General features: G+C 53.0%; 1 protein-coding gene across 5 annotated transcripts in view; it reads right to left on the bottom strand.

Moving 5' to 3' along the window:
- The window catches only part of FAM53B (family with sequence similarity 53 member B), a 128931-nt gene that overhangs the window by 75327 nt on the left and 28000 nt on the right, over window positions 1–25604 (bottom strand). For all 5 annotated transcript variants that reach the window (XM_082424682.1, XM_082424684.1, XM_082424680.1 and 2 more), the window contains exon 2: window positions 3372–3634. In XM_082424682.1, coding sequence (XP_082280808.1) covers window positions 3372–3449 — 78 coding nt within the window. In that variant the 5' untranslated portion in view covers window positions 3450–3634. The remainder of the gene's footprint in view (window positions 1–3371; window positions 3635–25604) is intronic.

The raw sequence follows: 25604 nt of genomic DNA, 5'->3' as shown, positions 1-25604 counted from the left end.
GGCCGGCCGCGCGGAGTGGGGGAAAGGGGAACCGAGTCACTGCACTCCCCCACCCCGCCCCCGTCCCCCCGGGGGAAGGCGATACTGAGTGCTTGTCAGTCCCCTGTCTGCCCACCTCTCTCGGGAGTAGGGGCAGGCACGTTGTCACCAGCATTTAGCTTTTAGGGAAAGGAGAACAAGAGAACCATGACGGGGACCTTCAGCAGGCAGGGAGGGGCGGCCAGGGCCCAGGGGGGCCCAAGCTTCTCCTCTCCCAGTGTTTCCAAGCCCCCAGGGGACCGTCACTTGCAGTTTTAAGCTCTGTCCTCACTGCGGGGCCTCTCACTTCCCTAATTCCAAAGCGGCCTGTGGTGATTCATGATTTCTTTTTTAATCTGAACCCCCAACTTCTGTTATCTTCTTAGTCTGATTAGAAAACAAAAGAGAAAAGCTTTTCCATCTTTCCTGTTATTATCTTGATGGTATTTACATGAGGATGATGTTACCCGTTTAGGAAGCTGAAGCAAAACCCCCATCTTCCTCTCAACCTTGCTGGCTGTTCAGAGCAAATTCTAATCAGTTTATCTTACATTCTGTGGATGTCATCACTAGGCTGGTCTTATTTAGGGTCTTTCTTTGGTTGTTTACAGCCGTGCCTCTCCCCAAGGCCTAGCAGATTCCAGGACGACAGCCTCAGGAGCCGGGTAGGAGCAGGCGTGAGGTCCTTGGTGGGTGAACAGGGCCTGGACTTGAAGCCTGCATCCTGGCACCCTGTTCGCCAGCTGTGTGAGACCTGGGCCCTCCGTCCCCTGGGCTCTCTGTTTCCTGCCTGTATAGCAGGTAGAGATGGACGAGTCCCCACCCCTCAGCAGGCTGGGGGAGGCTCCCGGAGAGGCAGGGGTGACGGCACCTCTGCAGGCCCCGCACAGACCACGCTCCCATCCTCCCCCTTGCCTTCATTGTGCTTCCACCTACACCGTGAGAGCAGACCCAGGCCAGACCTGTAACGTGCTGACAACCTGTGATGCACCCACCAACTGACACAGGAGAAGGCCGCTCTCCAAAGGTGGCTGCTGCCCACAGCTGGCCTGCCCATCCGGGAGTCCAGGGGAGGGAAGAAGAGAAGGAACACAGAAGGCGATGACTTTCCAAGAAGGGGAGGGGTATGGGAAGAAAGGCCAGACCCCGACCTGTGAAGCCACCGAGCCCCCTTCAATGGCCATTTGCTTCCCTTGGCTTTCTCTCCTTTTTTTTTTCTGAGAAGATGAGTTTTCCTTCCCCGGCTGGGGCTGGGAGGCCGCACTCCTCCTGGCGAGGGCTCAGGCCCTGTCTCTTTGAAGACCGGTTCAGCTGACCACGGGCCCACGGGCCCTGGACCCAGCTCCATGGCCAAGCCCAGGCAGGCCCATCCCCAGATGGAACCAAGTCTAGCGGCGGCAACAGAGGCAAACAGCACAGCTGGAGCCAGAGGGGGCCTCCCTTGGGCCCTCCAGGAGGCCCTCACCCTGACAGCCATTGCTTTTTGGTCAGAGCTACTCTACACGAGTGCTTTAATTTCAGCGGGAAAGCGCCCACCAACCACAGAAAACAGAGCAACTCATACCTGCACCCCCTCAGCCGTGAACTTGAGCAGCAGAGAAGGGACTGAACGATGACGAGCTGAGAAGCTGGGCTACAGGAGCCCGCATTCACTCGCTCCAAAACGTCCCCTGGGCACCTGCCATGCGCTAGGCCCCAGGGTCAGGCACTGGGTATTCAGCAAGGAGCAAGAGCGACAAAAGTTGTTGCCTTGTGAAGCTCACCTTCTGGGGCAGGACTCATTCAGGGAACGAGATCAAAATGTTAGAAAGTGGTGAAGCGCCTTGGAAAGAAAAGGACAGGGAAAAGGGGACAGGCAGTACATGGGGGTCAGGAGGTAGGGGAGGTAGTGGAATTAGATTTTAGGCCAAGTGGCCAAAGAAAAGGAGGGAGGGAGAGAGTCCTGCTAAAGGGGAGTGTTCCAGGCCAGGGAAGAAGTGCACAAGCCCTGAGGCATGTAGAGCAGGGGGGCCGGCGTGGCTTGAACAGAGTCAGTGGCGGAGAGCAGCTGAGAGAGAGCACAGTGGTCACGGAGGCCAGAGTACAGCGGACCTCATACATCCCAGTAGGAGTCTGGTGTTTGCTCAGCCTGAGACGGGAAGCCTGTGGAAGGCTCTGAGCAGAGGAGGCACGGTCTGACTTGCATTCCCTCTGGCTGCTGGGTAATGCAAACAGGCTAAAGGAGCCATAAGCGGGGGCCAGTTCCCAAAAGAATCCGGATGGGAGAGGACGCAGGAGGGACCAGAGCAGCAGCAGTGGGGATGATGAGAGGGACTCTACTGACAGATGTACATTCAACACAAACTGGAAAGGGAGGAGTAATGGGCAGAGACCCTACTTATCTTGCGGAATTCCTTCAGCCCAAGGTGCTCCGTGAAGGCCTGTGGAGTGGACACAGGCCTTGGAGGCTTTCACAAGCTCTTACGAGGACCTAAGACCCACCTGCCTGCTCTTGACCTGGGTCGTGGGGTGAGATCGGGGGAGAAAGCCCACTAGGTGCTAGCGTGGGGTCTCACGAGGGGTTGTGAGGGCGCCAGGAGGGGCGCTGGGTGACATGACCCCGGACAGTGCCCCCATCCCTGACCACAGAAGCAGCAGAGAGTCCCTGGGACGTACCCACGTACAAACCCCCCCCCCCCACAAGTGTGTTTATGCCCGAGTGGGACTGCTTTCAGCTCCCTCTGCCGGGGAGCAGCCCACCCACTTCTGAGGAATTAGGGCTACAAGGAGGGTGGGGAGGCCGTTTTCTTCTCGGCCTAAGAGGGCCGGCTGTCTGCCTCTCTGGCCCAGCTCACCGGGCCACGTGGCCCGAGGACCACCCTTGTGGAGGGCAGCCGCCACCAGGCCCACCACCTTGGCCGCCAGGCCGCGCCTTCTTTCTCCACTGTCTCCCACTCTGGACACTCCTGAGGTGGCAGCTCTCGCTCGCGCTGACTGCCCTTTGGAGGCCCGGCCTTATCTCGGTACCACCCCGCCTTCTGGAAACCACCTTCCTGACCGGGTGGAGACCAGAAGGAATGCGGGTCTCAGCCTGGCAGGGGCGGCAGAAGCACGCTTGGTATTATTTACCAGGGTGCTGGCCTGCCCTCCCCGCTCGCCAGAGGACTCAAATCTGGGCTGGCCACTTCCTTCTTGTGAGGGCGAAGCCGGGCTCCGGGTGACTCTGCTCCACTGCCCCACCTGCCACGGCTCCCAGAGCTCTGCTTGCGGGCCCTCTGGGCACATCTGCTAAGTCCTCTTGCTCCGTCCACAGCCCCACCTGGATATCGGGCCTCAAAAGGGTCACCAGAGAAGCCAGGCCACCGGGTCCTTACCAGCTCAGGGCTGAAGGTCCTGCACGCTACGGGGTCAGCTCCCTGCTTGTCGAGGCTTTGACTTAGGACCATCACCATGGTAAGGGCCTCAGGCACTGGGCGCCAGCCCAGGGTGGGCACGAGCCATCTTCGGGCGGGCAGGCTTGGGCAGAGGCGACCTCCTGGGCACCCCCAGATGGTGACGTCAGCAGACACGGCTCCCCATCGGCTGCTCACCCTCGGGGTGGGGCTCTTCCAGGAAACGGCCAAGTGTGGTCAACTCCCTGGAAAGATAAAGGAAACGCAAAGGGATTCAGGACTGGGGCAGACCCGGGCCCCGAGAGAGCCGCCCCCTTCCCTTCACGCTGGGACCCTGCTGGGGAACGGAACCGCCTGTCCGCTGCAGGAGATGTATGTGGCGGGGGCCACGAAGGCCGGAATGGCCTTCCCGGAGTCCTCACCCACCCACAGGCCAGCCTTAGGGTGTCCCTAAAGCCAACACCTGGTGGGCACAGCAGTGAATCCCAGCTCAGCCTCGTGGCACCTTTAAGACAGATCTCGGGGTCTGGGCTGCTCACAGACTGCTGTCCCCAAAGTGCGCTCAAGCCATGTGACCTCCTGCGCTGAGCTAGCCCTACAGACAGCCCGAGGTCGGCTGAGGTCAGACACAGGCGACCCTGCAGTCAAAGCCCAAGGGCTTGGCCCTCAGGCAGCCGGCAAGGTGGCTCCTGTTCTCCGCCCAGGTCTGAACGGAAGCCACTGGAAGAACCAGGAGGGTCCATTTAAAGGCACATACTTCCCATCCTTGGAAGCACCATGATTCCGAAATGACACATTTGCAACACGGGGGGTCTCCGTCCCCTTCCTCAGAATGAGCCAAACCAAGTCACGGCCTGCGCACACCCCTCTGAGCTCCCAGCAGTGATGGGCCCCTCTCTCATCATCGTTCTACACAGCCCGGAACATCTCCCCGACCCACCCTCATCTCTCACCAAGCAAAAGCCCAAAGAGTGCAGCCTTCAGTCCAGGTTGGGAAAATCGCTCCTTACAAATTAATTTCTCTGATCCTATTTCCATCCCACCCCTCTGTGGTTACACCTTCAGAGGAAGTCACAGAGATCCAAGGAACCTGAAGATCACCATCAAAAAGTAAAAAGTAACGATAACAATAGTAAAAAATGAATAAATAAAAAGCAGCTCCTAATCTGTAATTAAAATCAAACTGGTCAGTGCAGGAAAATGTTTTAGAATCTGCTGCTCTGTGTAAAAATTAATTGCACCCTGGTATTTACTTGCCGTCCAGATTGTAAATCATATTTTCCTGTTTACTTCGATTAGACTTTACAGTGGGTGTTATTGAAATTGCTCAATTACGGGCCAGCTGGCGAGCAGAGGAAAATTACCTTCTACTGTTCTTCGAAAACAAGGTTCATCCAAAGTGCAAAAGCAGGGAAGGGAAGGAGGGAAATCAATACATTTTCAAAGGACTGACTGTTCAGGAGGGAGGGCCGGTGGAGTCTCCAGGCTCCCAGGTCACACTGGGAGACCCGATGCAGAGTTTCAAAGCCACATCAATCTAGAAGTGAAACGTTCTGACCAAGTATGATCTGCCCCAGCAAAGAATTTCAGATCACTCCTCCGAGTCTGGCCAGAAAGCCGAGCCAGGAATGCCCGCCAGCCCCCTGGACGCTTGGCTTGGGAGCAGGGCGGGCCATGTGAGCAGGAGAGTGCCTGGAGTGGTGCCGTGGACAATCCCTTCAAGAGGACCCTTTGTGCCAATCAGAGACGGAGATGAGGCCTGATAGAGGCCGTCTTCTCTCTAGGTACAATCTCAATTCAGTTCTGGGGCCGCCAGCCACTACCCCAGGCCCAGGGGTGACCCGCCCTCCCCATTCCCTTCTTCCCTAACAAGGCAGGAGGGTTCGGTGGTTACAAGCTCAGGTCCTGAGCCAAGCACACCTGAGCTGGAATCCCAGTTCATGAAACGTATCGTCTGAGTGACCTTTGCCAAGTTACTTTCTCTCTGAGCCTTGGTTTCCCTTTCCATACAATAGGGACAACAGTGCCTGCCTCAGAAGATGACTGCATCATAAGAAAAGAGAGCTCGGCTTGCTCGGTGAGAAGTCCTAGCTCATTTGAAGAACTGCTCAATAAACAAGTAGCTACTGCCACTAGTTTCATGGGGGAGCCTGTGAGTCCCAATCTTTTCTCAGCAATGGACACCCAAGCATCTGTCCTCTCAAATTTTTTTAAAAGGGAAATTCCATCAAAGCTTTTCAAAGCTAAATTCCATCAAGAGGAGACTAGCTGGGCTGCCTGGGTGGCACAGTGGTTAAGAATCCGCCTGCCAATGCAGGGGACAGGGGTTCGAGCCCTGGTCCAGGAAGATCCCACATGCCGCGGAGCAACTAAGCCCGTGTGCTACAACTGAGTCTGCACTCTAGAGCCCGCGAGCCACAACTACTGAAGCCCACACGCCTAGAGTCCGTGCTCCGCAACAAGAGAAGCCACCGCAATGAGAAGCCCGCACACCACAACGAAGAGTAGCCCCCGCTCGCCACAACTAGAGAAAGCCCGCGCGCAGCAACGAAGCCCCAACGTAGCCAAAAATAAAAATAAATAAATAAATTTTTTAAAAAAGGGGGGTGGTGGTGACTGGCTGTATTATGGCCCATGCCGCTGGTGAAACAGTAGGCGGCCAGTAAGAACGATGCTGTAGAAGTCTTATCGCCATGGAAACACGTTAGCCCATCCGATGCAGCCACTGTGTACCAAGCACGAAGCTGGATGGAGGAGGTGGTGCAGGTGTCCCAGCTCTCGCAGCTCTGCTCCCACTGGAGCCCCTACAAAAGGCCAGGTCGCACAGAGGCAGCATGACTGGTGAATACCAGAGCACCATATGCTCCTGGAAACTGGGTGGTCAGTAAACATGGCAGGCACTGGAAGGAGGAGGAAGGTCCTGCACAAGCCCTGTGTTCAGGAGTCGTGGAAAGACAGTACTGTGAACACAGGTACCACAGCTATGGAAGGCAGATGGAGGAGGGGGGCCCTGGGGCTGAGTCATAAACAGACCCCTTTGCACAGGGACCAATGACACGCAGCACTGCCTGGAAGAGCCCAGGAGTGGGGACAACCCAGACGGCCATCAGCAGGTGACTGGTAACAGAAATCACAGTGTAGCTATGTCAACAAATACCATGTCACCTTTACTGCAGTGTTAATGAGGCAATTTTAATGGTACAGATATGAAGCACTCTCTAAGATAACACTGTAAATGAAAATAGCAAGGAGAGGAGTACAGCATGGTCCCATAACCACGTGGCCCTGGAGTGGGAGAAGGCACTTTGAGTGTATAGCCTTACACACGGACACGTGCTATTTGAGTATTTCATCCAGTGCATATAACGCCTTTCTGATTAAAAATAGGCAAGGTTTCAACATGAAGGGAAGAGGCACCTGGGAAGAGGGAAGCGTGAGCGTAGGATGGCAGCCTGGCCTGTACACGGCGTGGGAGGGCGGGGGGCCAGTGAGCACACTGCTGGCAGGCACACAGGGCACGTGGAGAGGGGGCAGCAGGACAAGGGGCTGGAAAGACAGAGTCACACCAGACCCAAGGCTCCGAATGCCAGACTTTATCATGTGGCCATAGGATGCTCCCAAAGGAGCTGGAGTTGGCTGGGTTGATCTGTTGAAAGAGAATGATTTTTTTTGAACCCTTTGCAACACCTAGCTCGGTGCCTCGACTACAGCAAGAGCTCCACACGTTTCTGGAATTCGGCTAAATCGTAGCAACATCTGAAATGATCTGGGCACGTTCTCAGACCCTGTGAGGCAAATCCAGACCATCAGAGCCTGGCACAATCTGGAATTCCCTGGGATTCCTTTGATCCGTGGCATGGGCCAGGCCAAGCTCACTGGGGAATGCCAGTGCCCGTCCAGAGACTCGGAGCCCAGTCCGAGAACGGGGCCAGGTACTTCTCAGGGAGAAGCCAGGAACTCGGCCTTTGAGGGACGACTGGGTGCACAGCTCTGCCGAAGGTAAAAAGGAGGTGCCCCAGAGCCCACAGGGGGCAAGGGAAAGGCCTCCTGAGGTCACCTCTGGGGCACAGATCTTGCTCTGGCCTGGTGGGTCTTCTCTTAAGCCACGTTAAGAACAGCTTCTATCTACTGAGCACCTACTGTGTACCGGGTGCTTTATATATCAATACACGACAGATTAAGTAGTAACAGTGTACAGACAGACGAAGCAACTCACCCAGGGTATCAGGGGTGAGCTCCCGGGCTGTGCTTCCCACTGGTGTCCACCTGCAGCAAAGCCCCCACCCCTACCTGCCCCTGCACGCCAGACGCATCCTTCAAAGCCCCATCGAGCAACTACCACGCAACCCAGCAAGTGCACTCCTTGGCATTTATCCCGGAGAAACGCAAGCTTACGTTCACACAAAACCCTGCACATGATTGTTCATAACAGCCAAAACCAGAAAACAACCCAGATGTCCTTCAACGGGTGACGAGCTAAACAAATTGTGGAAAAGCATCCCATGGAACACTCCTCAGCACTAAAAAGGGACGCACTATTGATATCTACCTGGACGAATCTCCAGGGAATTATGCTGAGTGAAAACCCCCAGTCCCCAAAGGTTAATTACTGCATGACTCCATTTACATAACATTCTTGAAATGACAAAATGACAGAAATGAAGACTAGATTAGTAGTTGCTGGGGCTTTGAACGGGAGCTTGGGATGGGGGCGAGGGAGCTGGGTGTGGTTATGAAAAGACACCGGCAGGGATCCTTGTGATGGAAATGTTCTGTATCTCGACTGTATCGCATCGGTGTCAATTTCCTGCTCGTGGTTTGTACTATGGTTTTGCAACACGTTACTGCTAGGGAAAACTGAGTAAATGGTACACGGGATTTCTATGATTTCTTGCAACTACATGTGAATTTACAATGATCTCAAAAGTTAAAAATTTTTTTTCTTCCAGCTTTTTTGAGATATAATAGATATACAGCCTTGTGTAAGTCTCAGGTGTGCGGCATCATGATCTGACTTCCACACGTCATGAAACGATGATCTCAATAAGTTTACTGAACATCCATCGTCTCATAGAGATACAAAGCTAAACAGAAAAAAATTTTTTTCTTACGTCACAATTTTAAATTTAAAAAGCCCGCTCCGTCTATGCATTTGCCAAAACTCACAGAACTAAACACCAAAGAATGAACTGTACTGCATATACATATAAAATTTTTTTAAAAGAAGGCCACGTGGCAGCCACTGCCTGTATGGGATCGGATGCAGCGTGAGGCAAGGAGGCGTGCTAAGCCACTGGGCAGCCTCCCCCTCACCTCCCAAGCCCCTTAACTTCAGTTTCCTCATCTTTAAAATGAAAGTGAGAACACCTTTGCTCTGGGGGCTGCTGGGAGAGTTAGGTAAGAAAATGTATATAAAAGAGCGCAGCACAGAGAAGGCCCCAGACACCGGTGCCCACTCCCCAGGGTACACACGGATGGTCAGCGGGCACCAAGTGACACTGCCCGAGATTAATGAGAGGCCTCAACCCAGCCCCATGGCATCCTGGCCCCAGAGCCACCTCCGCCCCCTCCCAGCTGCGCTTCCGCCCCGGCCTCCCTGAGGACCAGCTATGGGCTGGGCTCTTCTCACTTCATCTCTCGAATTCCTGTGAATAGGCATTGCTATTAACAGTACTCCCATTTTCCAGATGAGAAGACCAAGCCTCCAGGAAAATAAATCAAGCATTTGCCCAAGATCCTACAGCTGGCAGGGGTGAGGGTGAGATCTGAATCCAGGTCTGCCTCCTCAGGACACCGCAGGGACAGGGGACAACTTTGCTTTCTCACACGAGTCCTTCCTAACATGAAACTCTCTTGCTTTTGTTCTGCAGTCTTCAATGTGACTTCAGGCGTCTGCAGCCCTTGAACCCAGCTGTCTGATATCACTGTGGTTGAGACTCTCGGCTTCTGGCAAATGGGAACCCTGCCCAGTGCGCACTAAACGCCTTCATATATGCAAAAAAGTTTTGCAAACTCTAAGATTCTATATAACTCTTCAGAAGATTACAGGAGTTTACCAAACGTTTCTGTCATGCATTTTGAAGAGCTACCCTTTAAAGAAAAGAAACTGACCATGCTGGAACTCGCCCAATTAAACGTTTCCTTCTTTTAATATCCTTATCCTGTGTTTACTACTTGTACAAGTTCGTTTTATAGCAGAAGAGTATCTCACCACCCCAACACAGGACTCAGAGCAAAACCTAAACATAACCTTGGCCGCTGACAGTGATTTTCCTGATGGCCCAAGCAAGTCATTCCTTTCAGAGCTTCCATTTCCCCCTCCCATTAAGCAAAGGAAATGGGAGAAAAACAGCAATTCTACAAGGTCTTTGGGAAGGCTGTATGCACTTTTAAACTTTCGTAACTTCAGCTGTTGGTGTGACAAAAGCAATCTGTGGGCAGGATCTAGAAGCAAATTTATGAACATTTGGGGAAGGGCATCTTTCAGAGGGTTATGCTGCCTTCTGCCAGATCCTATGACAAACCCATGGAAGGGTGGAGCGGGCAGAAGAATCCTCTGGTCGCAGTCAAGGTTCACATCTGCCAAGAGCAGGGAATTAAATCTGTCCGGGGATGCCTTTTGCTTGCTGCTAAGGCATCTGAGTTTAAAGGATAAAAGTTAAAAGCTGCCTAGGAACTTTATCAACAGCCCATACTTTCCCAGACCGAGTTGACATTGGAAAGAGAGTCTGGAGTTTCAATAAGAGAACATGCCCGGAGAATGTGTTTCCCAGACGGCAGTGGAACATTTAAACTAATTCCCTCGGCCCAGGTTCCCAAGTCTTCAGGTCCTCCTTAAAAATAACTGATCAAAGACAACTATGCCTTCACCACCTGCAATATACCGACAGAAAAACAGAGACAGATGAAACCTCTTAAGTCAATACTTTAACACCAAGGACATGTTTGATACCAAACATTACTGATTTAAGGAAACTCCACAATAGAGGCAGTAGCCAGAAAAAAATACATTTTTGTTCACCATTTTCCTAGTATCTTCCTGGTCTGTATTTGTGGAAATAACAGGTGACACAGAGTCTACCTTTTAACAAAGCGTGAATAAAATAAGAACAGCCACAGCAGCAGTGCCAGGCCCTAGGCTTACTGTATCCTCAGAGGAGCCCTACGAGTGGGCACTGTTGTTATTCCGTTTTACAGAGGGACAAGCTGAGGCCCAGGCCCAAGGTCACCCAGTTGTAAAGGGTGAAACAGGACTCAAGCCACATCTGCTGAATTCCAAAGTCTTTGTCTGAACCACCAAACCTTCTACTCCAGGATCTGTAAACTGTGTCCTAATTATCCCATAAGTATTTGATTTCTCAAACTGACCAAAAGCTGAAGCACAGATGCTGGGTTTGCAAGACACCCCTTCTCTATAAGCTCTTCCTGTGGTGCCCCAGGCCACACCTCAACCTTCTGGACTTAAAGATGAACTGGCACTAGGGGTTCCCCCCTGAGGCAGGGAGTGGGGAAGTGAGAGGATGGGGTGAAACATAAAGGCACTGATTCCCATCCCTGACCACACAGAGGGGCAGCCGTGCCGGGTGCCGTGCAGAGGCGAAGTGCCTTCCAGGAAAGCCAGGGTGCCCCCAGGCCTGGGGGAATGGTGCTGGCTCCTCACTACATCAGCCAGAATCCGTGTCCATCGGCCCCCCTCTCCCTGGGGCTCTGCTGCCCCTCCCCCATAGGTCCCCCCACCCCCGGCCTTCTCCCCAAGCCCATTTCCAGGGTGTTCACGGGGAGCCCGCCCTCCACACGTGTGGTCTGGGTGCGGCCCTGCCTCAGGCCTCCTCTGGTCTCAGCACAGAGCCTGTCACAGCAGGAACCTGATCGGTGTGTGTTCACTGAGTCAACAACACACCTGCGGACGAGCAATGGACTCGAGGCCCGGAAGTCACACTTCCCCGCCAACTCAGTCCTGGACGAGCTGTGGCACCCTGGGCGAGTGATGGAACTTGGCTGAGCTCTGTGACCTGTAAGAAGCAAGCCTTGTTCTGCCCCCGCGCGTGGGAAGTTAGGGAAGGAAAGGTCTGTGGAGCGGGGCACCGGAAGAGGGGCCAGGCCTACTGCGGTGAGACCTTCGGTGAGCACAGTGCGAGCAGAGAGCAGGCCCTCACTCAGCACGTGCGAGCTGGCTAACAGAGATCACGTCTTCACAGCTACAGCACGCGCGGCTGGGCAGGGGAACGGGACACGCTCGTGACTCCTCTGAGCGCCTCGCAAGGAGATGTAGCTGCCGGACAGTCAAATCCATCACTGAATCTCACGTTCACCCGGGTTCCTGTGTGCATGTGACACGTGAGGAAACTGGGCTCAGAGAGGCAGTGCAACCTGGCTAAACCACACAGCTGACATGCGGCTGCATCGGACTCTCAGGGGGGCCGTGCAACACTTTCTTGCTGCAAGAATAAAGCATCTGCCGTCCTTAGAGACAGCATGCTTACCCCACCCTTGATTCCTCGCCCCAGAGTAAGGTGTGTCCTTGGGGGTGTTTTCTTCAGTAACTGGGGTGAATATACATTCCCTGGACTAGACCTTCAGGTAATCAAAGGCCACCGAAGGCCCACACTCAGGAAAGGACTGGCAGTCAGGTCACCTGGCTGGAAAGGGACCCACCCTGTGCCCTGGGCTGAACAAAGTGGCCCAGGCTCCCTTATGAGACTGTCTTAATGGAGGGGAAACAAGACAAAACAGTGAACGAGATGTTGAACCAAACTGGGCGTCTGTTCTCTGGGACTTCACACAGTCACTCTCAGAGTGTTGGAGGGATCTGCTGTGTTTTTAAGCAAATAACATTTCAAGAGGAGGGGGAGGAAGAACATTATTCAGGGACATGAAAGTGTTGAGACCCAGAGCCAAAACAAATGTGAACATGGGAACGAGACAGCCTGTGTTGCTTCTTGAAACTCAAGCCAACTGCATGCAGGACCTGTCAAGAGCTCATTCATCAATGAGAAATAACTGACAGGCAAGTTTCCTATATGCAGTCCCGCAATTCTCGCTACCATTCAAGTCCTTTTAACCTGCCAAACCCTGCAAGAGAAGAGTGTCCTATGAACTAGAATCTGCTGAGCAAACTCAAAAGGAAGGAAATGAGGGGTGGGGGGGAGGAGAACCAGTACTTACTGAGGGAGCACAGACTAGACACCGCCTTGTCCTCCAGCCCAGGATGGAGGAGAGAAGGGGAGAGAACTGGGGATGGCGAGACACAGCAAGGGCCCCAGAGATAATCTACTGAAATGTTAAGCCACTTAGCCTAAGACGACCATGACCTCTTCTTCAGTCAGACCTATTTACAAGTACAGTGAATTTAATCAAACCGTGATTTGAAACCAAAAGAGATGAGGGGTTAAAAAAAAATTAAACAAGAACAAAAATAGAGAAGCCCAAACAAGAGGCAGTGTGGCCTGCGTGAAGACAGCAGGACTCGGGAAACATGGGTTCTGGCCCTGCCCCTGCCACCGAGCAGCTCTGGCCCGTCTGCCAAGTCATGTGCCCTGTCTGGCGTCAGATCCCTCACCTGACGAATGCAAGACCGGGCCAGACAGGCTCTGTTTCTGCCGAGTGAGCGTCCACGTGCAGCCATGCATCGGCTGTGTGGCTCAGCCAGGTCACACTGCCTCTCCGAGCCTCAGTTTCCTCACCTGTGACATGCAGACGGGAACCCGAGGGAGCAGGAGACTCAGTCACGGCGGGTGCCGCGTGAGCTGCAAGAGGGTGGGAAGGGCTGGTGATGCCCGTGTGTCCGCTGGCCTTCCCGGTCCTGCCCAGACCTGACCTCCAGCGTTCAAGGTCGCAGGACACCGGACAACAGCAAAGGCCAAATTCTCACTGGCTGCCATCATGAGCCTCAGCCGTGGCCTTCCATATGGCTGAGTGGGGAGCGGGAAGCCACCCTCATATTCCCTCGGGGCAGGTAACCGGGAGGTGGGGTTGCCCCCCTCTCTTACGTACCTACAGGCCCAAGTGGGGATGTTTGCACAGGTGCATTTTCCAAGCTCAGTCCTTAAGCACACCAGGGCACCTTGGTGCCTTTCAGTGACATTAACAACATTCAGAATTAAAGAGTTTCTTGGAAGGCGAGGAAGTTAGTCACTTATCAGTTTTCACACCTTCATCTCCTACCTCCTGCTACAAAAACAGCCCCTTCCTTTGCAAAATGTTTATGGACTTTAGGGCCCAGAGACAGCAACGTTCTCTCCCTCCTGCGGGATGATCTACCTTCACCCAGGCTGCACGCATGCTTCATGCCAGTGTGGCCCCAGGAGCCCCTCAGGCAGGGGCAGCGTCCCCGTTCCTGCCCCGGCCACACCCCAGCACTGCCCTCACAGAAGCCCCGGGCCGCTGCGCAGAGCGAATGGAGCGTCCCAGCAGCTGGCACCGGGGACACAGCTGGGAGGCAGCCTCTCTTCATCTCAGGGACCTGGGGGCTGGTGGCCTCACACAGTGACACAAGTATCACACGGAAACAAGGGCGGTGACGCAGGAGGGGACCAGGGGCTCTGTAAGAACTGTGAGGGACACGAGAACCAGGTTTCCCATCTGCCGCCCACTCGGAGGTCACACCCTGACCTCATCTCGCAGACCAGGACTTCACCCTCCTGACCCGACCGATTTTACAGGGCCTGGTATAGAAATTAATCAGCCGGGCTAACCAATCTACACTGAGGCTTCCGCCTTCTCCCCTGCCCCCCACACGGCCAGCTGCACCGCACGTTCAGAACGCTGTCATCTGCCAGAACAAAACTCTTCGGAGAGACTGCCAGACAGGTCCATCATAACGACAGGTACCCTTGAGCTCCAGGGCACCTCTCAGTCAAATTCCCAAAGCCATCTCTCTGGTGCCTCCCAGGGGGCTTCTGAAGGGCGGGACAAACTCTACTAAGATGACTCTGACATCAGCTGCAGCATGGTGGCGAGGGAGCCATTCTATGTGTAACAACGGCCATCTGCCTGCAGAAGGACCTCAACAGCACCAGACTTGACTCTTTAGGAGGAGAAAGAGGCTCCTGTAAGAAGGGCTGCCCTGAGGTCCTAATTCAAAGCAAAGCCCAGAGATTCGGCTCTGAATTACTTAGCACTGTTCAGGGACCGAACAGAAGGAGCTTGGGAGCAGCTGCGTGTGGGTCTCGAGCTCCTGCTTTACCTTCTGGCAGCGCGTGTGGGCAGGAGAAGGGAGGGGCGCCTCATTTGCAAACCCATCTCCACTTCCTCTAAGCATCCTGGATATGACAACCCCGGCCTCCTGGGCTCAGAGCAAAGACCTCGAGGGGGTTAAAGAGGAAACGATATGGCCAGCCAGATTCAAGCCCTGCTGAACTCTTCCAGAGCCTTGGGGGAGGGGTGGTAATCTTGACAGCTCTAAGTGAGACTCAAAACACCCTCAGAGAGTTACCTTCCAGAGGTGAGCAGATCATCGTCATCAGAAATGGCCCAGGCCCCGGAAGCAACAGAGGTTCACTGCATTGTTCGTCCACAACATATCCCAAAGTACCTGAAAACCCACCAAATGTGCCAGCGGCCGCTGTAGCTGTCGTGTTACCGTCATCGTCCTCTAGGGGAGCCATCGGCACCGAGTTCTGGTGCAGGCCTGTCTTGCCCTCAGGAAGCTCATTTCACTAAGTCAGCAGCAAAACTCTACAGCTAGGCCTCGGAGCACCTCCCAAACCCACCAGCGAGCTGGCCTTCGCCTCGCCTGGAAGGGGCCTCACCCTGGTCAGGGGCCTCATCTGGAGGAGTTACCAAACGTGCGAGAGCGGGAAGGCTACATCTGAAACGGCTAACACCAGCCTCCTCGACCAGGAGTAAGCCCAGGGGAGGTGGGCATAAATTAGCAACGTTCTCAGAGTTCACAATAACGATAATAAAGCGAAAAAAAAAAAAAAAAAGCTGTCAGACTGAATAAGGGGACAAGATGAGAATGGACGAAATTTAACAGGTACTGGTCAGGGGCCAGCATTTGGACACCAAAACCAAGTTTCAGGTGTGCTAGGTGAATAGTTAACAGCAGGCTGTCCTCCCTGAAAAGCCTGATAGGACAGGAGTTGTGCACAAAAGCATATGTAAGCCACAGGCCCTCCGCCCAAGGAAGTAAAAATTATTAACTGATGCATGAGTGAAATGAAAAGTAAAATAAAATGCACTAAGAGGCAGAGTACATTTTAAAAGACAAATAACACGATATCATAACAGGGCCTTCTACGGTTCAAAAATGAGCATCGCAACCTTGATGGGGTGGGTGCAAAGCCATGCTGGCATCTCCTCCTCCCAGTCCTTGGTGGGTTTTCTTCCCGGGCAGATTCTTGTTCACATCAATTATTAATAAATCAACAAAACATTTGCTAGAGCCATGATGTTCATGAAGCACAAAGCCTGGCAAGTGCCTGGAAGTGGCATCCACGTCCACCAGGCCCCAGCAGACAGGGCTGGCAAAGCTGCTCTGCAGGCCCCTGGTCTGGCCTTGCCTGGCCGCTGTGAGTGGTAGGAGGGTCGGAGTCTGGCACAGGTGCCCAAAGAGCAGTCCCTCCGAGCAATGCTGACCACACCCCTGGGTGAGTGGTGTTTCACGAGCCCACAGTGGGTCCCCTTTCTTAGAGGGGTCAGTGATGGGAGGCAGCACCAGAAAAAAAAGTTTCTCCCCCAAATTCTCAGCAGAACCCAGTTTAAAAGTCACTTGCCTTCCACAAAGAGGAACAAGGCAACTTCTAGAGAGAGGAAGCAAAATATAATTTGGGCAAATGTCTCTGTGCCATTCTACTGTCATCCTGGCGGCTCTCCTCTTGAACCTCAGGACCCTCAGATGCCAAATTAACCTGCCCTACAGATAAGCCTGCTTGGGTGCAAAAAAAATATGCACCTTCAGCACAGATAGGACAGAAAGCAACTTAACTGCCTAACAGTAAGGACAGGATAAACAAATGTCCCAACATCCACGCAAAGGACAAAATGCAGCTTTTCAAAAGACTTGACAGGTGCCAATAGGAAACCATCTTCCAGTCTAGTGTTAAGTGAAAAACCAAAGACAGTGGACATAGTAAGCTCCTATTTGGGTAAAACTAAATAAATGTAACAATAATACAGAAGGATACAAAAGAAACTTAATATCAAGAGTCTTCAGGGAGAGGAAGTGGGTTGCTGAGAACAAAGGGGAGAGGAGACTCTTCAAGGAGTACCATTTTGTACGTTTTGAATTTTGAAGATATGACCTATGCAAAAAATATCTAAATTTTTAAAAATCAAAATTTTATATATATATATATGCTTGCACATCAATGGAATCTCTCTGGGAGAATAAAGAAAAAGGCAACAGGAGTTCTTCCAGAGAGAGAAGTAGAGGTATATATGAGGGACAGGGATAGGCGGAGAGTTACTTTTCACAGCTGAGTTTGTAACCAGCGCATATATTGCCTATTCTTAAAAATTAATTTACACACACAGAGCTGCTTGTAGTTCCCCAAACACCCCACGCCGTTCCACGTGTCCAGACCTTCGCTCACACTGGGCCCTCTGGCTACAACTTGCTCCCTACTTCCCCCTGCTCCCCTCTCAGCCTCTTCAGCCTCCAGCTGAGCTAACGACTCTCAGCTTTTAGACTCAGCTCAGGTGTCTCCTCCTCCAGGAAGGCCTCGCCCACACTGCAGAGTACGAATCAAAGGAGCATGAAATGAACTGGCAGTGTGTCCATCTCCCCCACGGACTTGGAGCTTCGGGAGGGCACGAACCCAACCACAGTCCCCTGAGTCCCAGGACCTGGCACGAAGAACAGCTCTCAGGGAATGTTTGCTGAACCAAAGAACACATTCACTACATTAAGTCAGTTCTCAACTTTCCTGATGCCAAAAGCTACTGAAACCTCTCTTGCTTGTGGGGTTTCCCACAGCTATCAAAATTGTGTTGTTAACACTAATTCGAAGCATTACACCTCCTGGTCCACGGAGGGGCTGGGCTCAAAGCTGTCTGGGCTCCACAGCAGCAGAGCACAAGCAGAATCTGTGGATGGCACAAAATCACTCTGTCTGATACCGCTCACCTCCTGGAAACTTGCAAATACTCATCAGAGGCTCCTTGCTTGGGCGGGTGGGCGGGCGGGCAGGTGGCCGGCCCTTCGCACTCCCAATCCCAGGAAAACCTCGGCCCCGGGTGTTCCCTATGGTTTTGTTTCCCAAGTTCGGCCTTTAGGAGAAAGCACCTGGCTGCCCTCAGGGCTTGCTGGGAGGCAGCACCCCTACAGGCCGGTGTCCCCTGAGAAGGAGGAGGGCCAAGGTCCTGGCAGCCTGCACGGTGAGCAAGGTGGGGTCGGGGGGCAAGATCACCCGGGAGAAGTCAGATGTGCATGTGATGTTGTGCTCCTGAACAAAGGGTGTCTTCTCTGAGGGACTTTAATTCAACAGGCAGATCCTGTGCACACCCTGCGCTGTGTTTCTCTCGTCATTTCCTCATGGTACCAGAGCCCCAACCCAAGTCCAACACTCCCCGGGCTGGCTGTACCAGGGGCTGAGGGAAGAAGGCAGGTGTACCAACCAAGTTCACACAAACCACCAAGTGTTCAAACAGGTATACCGCAAGGCACAATAAGTGCCAGGGGAGGATGCAGGCTATGGGATAGGAGTGAGCTGTGACCCCAAGCAGGGAGGTAAAAGTCTGGGGAGGGGTCCTAGAGAAGGTGACATGAGTGTTGGGCTTTGCGGGCAGATAGGAGTTCAACAGCCAGAGACAGGGCGGGGGCCTCCCTGGAGGAAGCCCATCAGTGACGCGTCCAGCACCCCAGGGAGCTGGGGAGCCAGGTGAGGCCCCTTCCCAGATTCAGGTGGAAGCAGCCCCGTGCCGCCCAGTCCGGCACGTGTCCAGCTGATGCCCGCACCCCTCACAAGGCCCTGGGGGGGGGGGCCTCCGCCATCCAGGGCAAGCCTCAGCGGCACCGGCCTCCCCACTCCTGGCCCGGCCCCACCTCACCCTGCTCCCCTCTAGCTCTTGGGGGTCTGCCCCACCACACCTGTCCTGCTCTTCTGCCTTCTGCCAGTGAGAGCACCGGGCCAACAAGCTGAGCCCTAAGGGGCACGAGCGGGTGCTTTACTCAGCCGAACGGAGCCAGGCGACCCAGGGGATCCGAAACCACCCCCCTTCATAAAACGGCAGCATCAAGGTACACAGCCGCAAGACAGTTATTTCCATCTCCCAGTGCACCAACAGCCCCGGCGCTGACCCACACCGCTAACCCAGAATGCCGACAGACAATACAGCAATTGTGTCCTCTCTTGGGAAGGGGGAGTGGCCACGTCCAGCCCCACATGAGAATGTCACGATCGTCTCGGACTCCCGAGCTACAAATATGTGATCAAGGCATGTGCCGAGCACGCGCTCACCACGTGTTTGCATGGCTATGAAAGCACAAAAGCACAAGGGCCGATGTGCTTCAGCTGCCGGGGACTGGGTCTGGGGGCGGCAGAGGACAGGGTAACGAGAAAGGAGTCAGGAAAACAGCACAGAAATGCTTCATTCAAAACTATGACTGCTTTATTGTCCCCTAGTTTTTGAGGAGTGGGAGTGGAAGGGGGGACACTCCTTTACAAAACAAAACTGCAAAGCGAGGCAACATTGGTGACTGCCGTCGCCTCCCAGCTATTCCATCCTAGGCTAAAGACAGGAGACAGGCAGTGATTTCAGATTCACTCTGGACAACTGAAAACCAAAAATGAGATGAAATCAATCTTCGCAGGCAGGCAACCACCACTGACAACTTCGATCCACACAGCCTCTGGCTGACGCCGTGTGGACACGGGCACATCCCTTCCGAGCTCTGGGCCTCAGGTGCCCAGTTGTGACAAGAGCTCTTTCACTTCCAGAAGCCCAAGCTGGGCTCATCTGTTGGCAGGTAAGAGAAAGAAGGGATAGAGCACTTGATTCTGGGCATGGTTGGTGCCCCAGTTCCCATCGCTACATGGGGACACACATTTCAGGACACCTGAGTCAAAGGGCACCTCAGCCTCAGGACTGATACCTGGAAAGTGGAGCAACATGAAGGGAACAAGCTGCCCAAGAGGAGGCAGGGCTACCCAGCATCTCCATGCCAGATGTTAGTGCAGCCAAGTGGGGCCTTTCTTTGATGAGAATGGGTAAAATAAACCTATGTGGGAAACCAAAGTTCAAAACTCAAAATCATCAGTGTTGCCTCCTCTGGTATCCAGGGTCCAGATTAAGGGGGTTGGAGGCAGGGGCAGAGAGTGCGTTAGGAAAAAGAATTACCTAAATGTAGGAAATAAATGTTTCTCCAAGTATTACAATGAGAGTCTAAAGATAAACAGCTCCGGGGCTTCCCTGGTGGCGCAGTGGTTGAGAATCCGCCTGCCAATTCAGGGGACACGGGTTCGAGCCCTGGTCTGGGAAGATCCCACATGCCGCGGAACGACTAGGCCCGTGAGCCACAACTACTGAGCCTGCGCATCTGGAGCCTGTGCTCCGCAACAAGAGAGGCCGCGATGGTGAGAGGCCCACGCACCGCGATGAAGAGTGGCCCCCACTTGCCACAACTAGAGGAAGCCCTCGCACAGAAATGAAGACCTAACACAGCCATAAATAAATAAATAAAATTAAAAAAAAAAAAAAGATAAACAGCTTCCATAAAAATGGCTGGTGTCTTACTCCTTTGGGGCTGCTGTAACAAAATACCATCAAGTGGGTAGCTCATAAACAACATTCACTTCTTGAGGTTCGGGCGACTGGCGAGTCCGAGATCGTGGTGCCAACAGACTCAGAGTTGACAAGCTCGTCTTCATTGATGGTCATCTTCTCACTGCATCCTCACATGGCACAAGGTCTGAGGCCTCTCTCTGGGGTCCCTTTTGTAAGGGTCTAATCCCATTCGCGAGGGCTCCAGCTTCATGACTTGGTCACCTTCCCAAAGGCCCCACCTCCTAATACCATCACTTTGGGCTTTAGGTTTCAACATACAAATTGGGGGGGGGATATAGACATTCGGTCCGTAGCAACTGGAAAATGAAACATCTTTGGACATCTAGGGTCCAGTTTCCCAGAAGATAAGATGCAAAGCTTTGTAAGCATGTACCTCTGCACAGCAGGAAGTAAAAAAGGCAGAGCAGGCTCATACATACGCAGGGCAGGCATTCGAGTCGCTGGCTGGGACCCAAACCCTTGCCGGGGTAAACACGGGAGCGTTTGGCACCTGCTTCAACAATGTGGTTCCAGTGCAGTGGTTCTCAAAGTGTGGTCCCGGAACCAGCGGCAAGCAGCCTCACCTGGGAGCTTGTTAGAGATGCACAGTTTCACTCTCCACCCCACACTGACTGAAGCAGAGACTCTCTGGGTGGAGTCCGGCAATCAGTGTTTTAACAAGCCCTCCAGGTGAGTCTGGTGCCCCCGAAAGTTTGAAAACCTATGTTTTAGTGGATTTGGTACTTAGAACCCTGATACTTGGGGGGACAATTCTGCAGATGAAAAAATTGGGGTCCATCAAGGTTGAGTCTCTTGCAAAAGACCATGAGGTCAGAAACGGGTGGAAGGCCTAGGCCCCACCCCCAGCCCTTCATCTAGGCCAGGACCTGGGGACCTAGATAAAGATGACCCAGTGATTGTCCTTAAGGAGTTCCCAGCACCCCCTAGAATGCACTCAAGAACACCAGTGGAGGCGGGGCCTTCGGGGTCCTTCTCAGGAGTCTCAGCCCAGTGGAATCAGCAGGTGGACAAAGCCCCCAGGCATGGAATCGGATGAGGGTGCCATATTTCTGCTGCAGATCAGGGGGGCAGGAGGGCTTTCAGGCAGTGGGACTTGTGGCCCACATTTCTCAAATTCAGCAAACAATCCAGAATGACACTAAGAAGCCCAAAGGTTGACACTGTAGTGAAATGCATGAGAATCCGAAGGAAAAAAAAATTGTTTGCAGAATATTTGCCACAAGAGGAGGAAAAAATGGGGTTGAGGAAAAAAAGTAAACGAAAGGAGTGACTGATGTTAAATATTTGGAGGAATATGGGAAGAAAAACTCAATTCCTGAAAAAATATAAATTGCCATTTGGAGGCTCTTTACTTCCACTTGCTTCATTGAGTCTCTGTCGAAAAGAATAAGCTAAGAGGCTCTGAGAAGCGTGTTCTCATTTACCCTAAGAAATTTTTCTCTTTCAACCACCAGCAGAAGTTATCTACTTGATATGTGGCAGCTAGACTGCCTGTCAAGATAATTTAGAGATTAAATCTTTGTTTAAAAAAAAAAAAATCCCGCAGCATCTGTTAAAATCATGGAAGCACTTTTGGACTAAGAAGATTAAACTGGGTGAAGCACCTGAGTGACTTTAGCGGGGCTGGGGGACAAAAAGGATCCCCAAGTCACCTGGCATCGCAGGGCAACCGGAATGAACTCTGGGGTGGAGACTGGCTTCCAAAGATTCAGGCACCTTGTTTGAGGAGCTGACTCCAAGCCGCGTCAGGGGTCACATCGGGAACCGGGAACGGCAAGGGGAAAGCTCCACGCAGATGAACGAAGCACTTCCCCTGCTCTGAGCCCGGCTCATCTCTGTCAGTTTCCTTGCAGGTGGAACAACAGGCCGGATAACGGAGGGAATGACCCTGTGCAAGGGGCATTTCCACCACTGCCCCGCCTTGCACCATACAACCTGGGGGGCCTGAATCTACCTTCTGAACGTCTTGTCCACTCCAGAGATCTCCAGCTCAAATGCCTTCCAGAGCCGAGCAGGGAACAGAAACGAGTGAAACATGCTGGGTGGAAACTGTGATGCAGAGCAGGGAACGTGGCCCGGGGGCGTGGTGGCTGCAGGGGAAAGCGGGCCCAGGATAATATTAAAGATCTTCTGATGTGTCAGGAAAAGCTGAAAATCTAGACTTCTTTGTACAATCCCACTTTTTAAATGTTGTCAATAAATGCAAAAATGCATAAAGCATCATGGGGGCCAAACAAATCCTGCCCAAGGACCACACCTGGCCCCCAGACCACGAGTGCACAACCTCTGGTCTAACGGACACTGACTATTCAAGCTCTGAAATCGCCCAGACAACTGCATTACACCTCGGTTTGAAGGGCCCTGTGGATTCGCCCGTCCTGAGCACCCCACAGTCACACATATCCATCTGCATCACTCCTGGCTCCCTCTGAGTTAGAGGAAGGCCTAAAAAGGACTAGAAAGCGCAGACTGTCTGAAATCCTGAGCACATCAAAGCAGCACCATGATACCCCCAATCCCGAACAACGGACGCCTGCCTTCCCACGCACATGCTGGAGAGGTGGGTGAGCTGGTTGGTTTCTCTGCCTGGCATCCACTCTCCAGGGTGAGCTGCGGCATTACTGGGAGCAGAGGAGGGCCTGGGACCTGCCCCTGTCCTCACCAGGAGAGCTCCCTTCAGACCTCTCCCACAATGTGGGATCGGGGAAGGAAAGCGTTTCCATGCCAAATTCTTTAAACAAATCCAAGTAAACCCAGCAGATGGAAGAGACGATTCTGGATCTCTGACGCCTACAGATGGCTGGCTTTGGTCGGGTCATCGTGAACAGAACAGATGCTTCCTCCATCACAACTCCTGCACAGAACACAGGATTCTGTTTTGATGACATCTGTGCAAGATATAGAAATGAGAGGGGGGTTTCCTGCCTTTTATTTCAAAACAGCCCTGGACAAACGAAGACTCCTTGTACCATAACAACACAGTCAAAGGAAAGCTCCATGAAGTAGGTTTTCTTAAATGTCAACCCACAGAACAACCTACTTCTCTGCCCACAGGCCATGATAAAAATGCGAGTGGGGAGCCCATCCAGAGGAGGAAGAGATTCCTCTTTCACACGGCAGCATGGTCCATGATGGGGGTAACGCCAGGTATGGAGGAGATGAACTGGGGTCCAAGCCAGGCTCTAGCCTGTTAGGACCTGTCCTCTCAGGGATATGCCGGGAGCTCAGTTCCTCCCGGTGGGGCGGAGCTCATTATCCAACAGCCGACTGTGTGACGATCAGATGAAATACAGGCACGGTGCTTGGCACATAGCAGGTGCTCAACAAACACCAGCTCTCTAAGTAATAAACAACTTCCACTGTAAACTTCTTTGTACCAGGGTTCTTTCCAGGCACAGGCAACGTATCCCCTTTTCTGGGTGTTGAGACAGCAGTGAGCAATTCTGGGCACAGCCCAATCTGCCGTGCTCTCAGGTCCCCACTGGCTACAGAAGGCAGACCCAGGAGACCATTCTGAGTGGCTGGCTAAAGGCAAGCAGAGTGTCAGAGGGGGGCGCACAATCAAGTCTGGGCTTCCAGGGCTATTCTTTCCCTTTCTAAAGCAAGAGCGAAAAAATTAAAACCTCTCTCTGTGCATCCTCTTAACCCCAACTTCCTCCTTACCAAGCACTTCTTTCATGCAACTGTTCTATGGCTAAATGCACCAGACTTATCTGGTTTTCTCCCTTTTTCACTCTTGCCCAAGGTCCTGAAAGAAAGCTCCTCCTGGTATCTTAGGCTTGCATTTTGGGAAAGTTTCCATCCTGACTGTAAAGGGAGTGGGCACTGTCTAAGGTGGGGAGATTCGTGCAGACTGGACCCATGTAAACCCAACATGGAGAGGTCTAGCCGTTCCCAAGAGCAGGAATGGACTGGACTCCTGACAAAGTGGAGCATCTCATGAATGCAGCTAGCCCGGGGCCAGGACGGCCCAGCGGCAAACAACCACGCAGCCTTTCTCCACACTCAGAGTCTATCAGCACTCACCAATGGCGGGGAGATGGTTCCAGCACCGATGCATTTCCAGTCAGGCCCCATGAACAGAATTCAAATCTATGCTCTCCACATTTGCCTTCACACCTCAAAATGACTCTACTCCTAATTAGCTTCCAAAGAGACTCCTATTAGGTAACATGGGAACGAAGCAAGACACGAGCTACAGTTCAGCCCAGCTCCCAGCTGGTCAACAGACTGTCCCAGTGTTGCAGCTGATGTCACTTTAAGGAGAAAGCCACGTGACGCTGGCTGGCAGAGGGGCCTGGAGCTTGTCTTCCTTCCTCATGCTACACAGTAGCCACCATTCTGAAGGAATAAAGCAGTTCCTTATCTGTCACCCATGGAAAACATGGCCATGTCATCAAAACAAAAATGTTCCCATCCCAGCACAGTAGGAACAGTGGCACAACCCGTCGGGTCCAGATGATCCAGAACAGAGCACGATCTGAATACAGGGAAGTCTGGATTTCTGTGGCTGTCCGCAGGGCCCGGCGCGCGCACGCAACACACACACACGCGCACGCACGCACACACGCACGCACACACGGGGTGCGGAGGGGGAGCGCTGGGCACAGCAGAGCTGATGCGGCCGCGGGCCCAGGTGAGCCAGGAGCTGGGGTCACAGGCTGGAGGGTAGCAGGGCTGAGGGGGTCCTCAGGTAGCAACTGGTCACCTGCAGTTGGGGACCATGGCCTGCACGGTGTGGCTGGCTTGCCCACAGTCACATGGAAGGTGTGGGGCAGCTTCTTCACTCCAGGCCCAGGCCCCCTCTGTCACGTCACACATTTCCCATCACCTCTGAGTCAACGGACTCATTACCCATTCTGTGCTCTGGGGCCAGGAAAGTCGGTGTCCTTTCTTTCACTGGAATGCCTCCTCTACACTTCTGGTTCCCTCAGATTTGGATTTTCCACACACTGAGAGACAGTCTAGCACACCTCTGCCCACCTGAACTTTCTGTGATGCTGGCTAAGTTTTACATCTGTGCCGTCTAACCTGACAGTGAAAAGCTGCACGTGGCTACTGAGCACGTGACGAGTGGCTAATGCAAGTGAAGAACCGAACTTTCTATTCCATTCTGTTTTAAATTTAAATAATCACAATTGTGTCAATTATCCCTCAACAAATCTGGAAAAAAAATGTAAGCAGTGACATGTGGCTAGCGGCTACCATATTGAACAGCCCAGGTCTGGAGTACGGAGCATCCTTATAGGGAAGGGGTCAGCACATTTTTGTCTGTAAAAGGCCAGACAGTAAATACCTTAAGCTTTGTGGACCATATGGTCTGTCACCACTGCTCAGCTCTGCTGTGGCAGCACAAAGGCAGCCACAGACACTACGTACACAAATGAGTGTGGCTGTGTGCCAATAAAACTTTATTTACAGGAACAAGCCATGGGCCAGATTTGGCCTGTGGGCTTAGTGTGCCAACCCTGATCTAGGTACAGGGCT

The sequence above is a fragment of the Balaenoptera physalus genome, assembly GCF_965194825.1.
Source record: "Balaenoptera physalus genome assembly, chromosome: 14".
NCBI classification, from domain to species: domain Eukaryota; kingdom Metazoa; phylum Chordata; class Mammalia; order Artiodactyla; family Balaenopteridae; genus Balaenoptera; species Balaenoptera physalus.
This window is presented reverse-complemented; position numbering and strand designations above follow the sequence as displayed.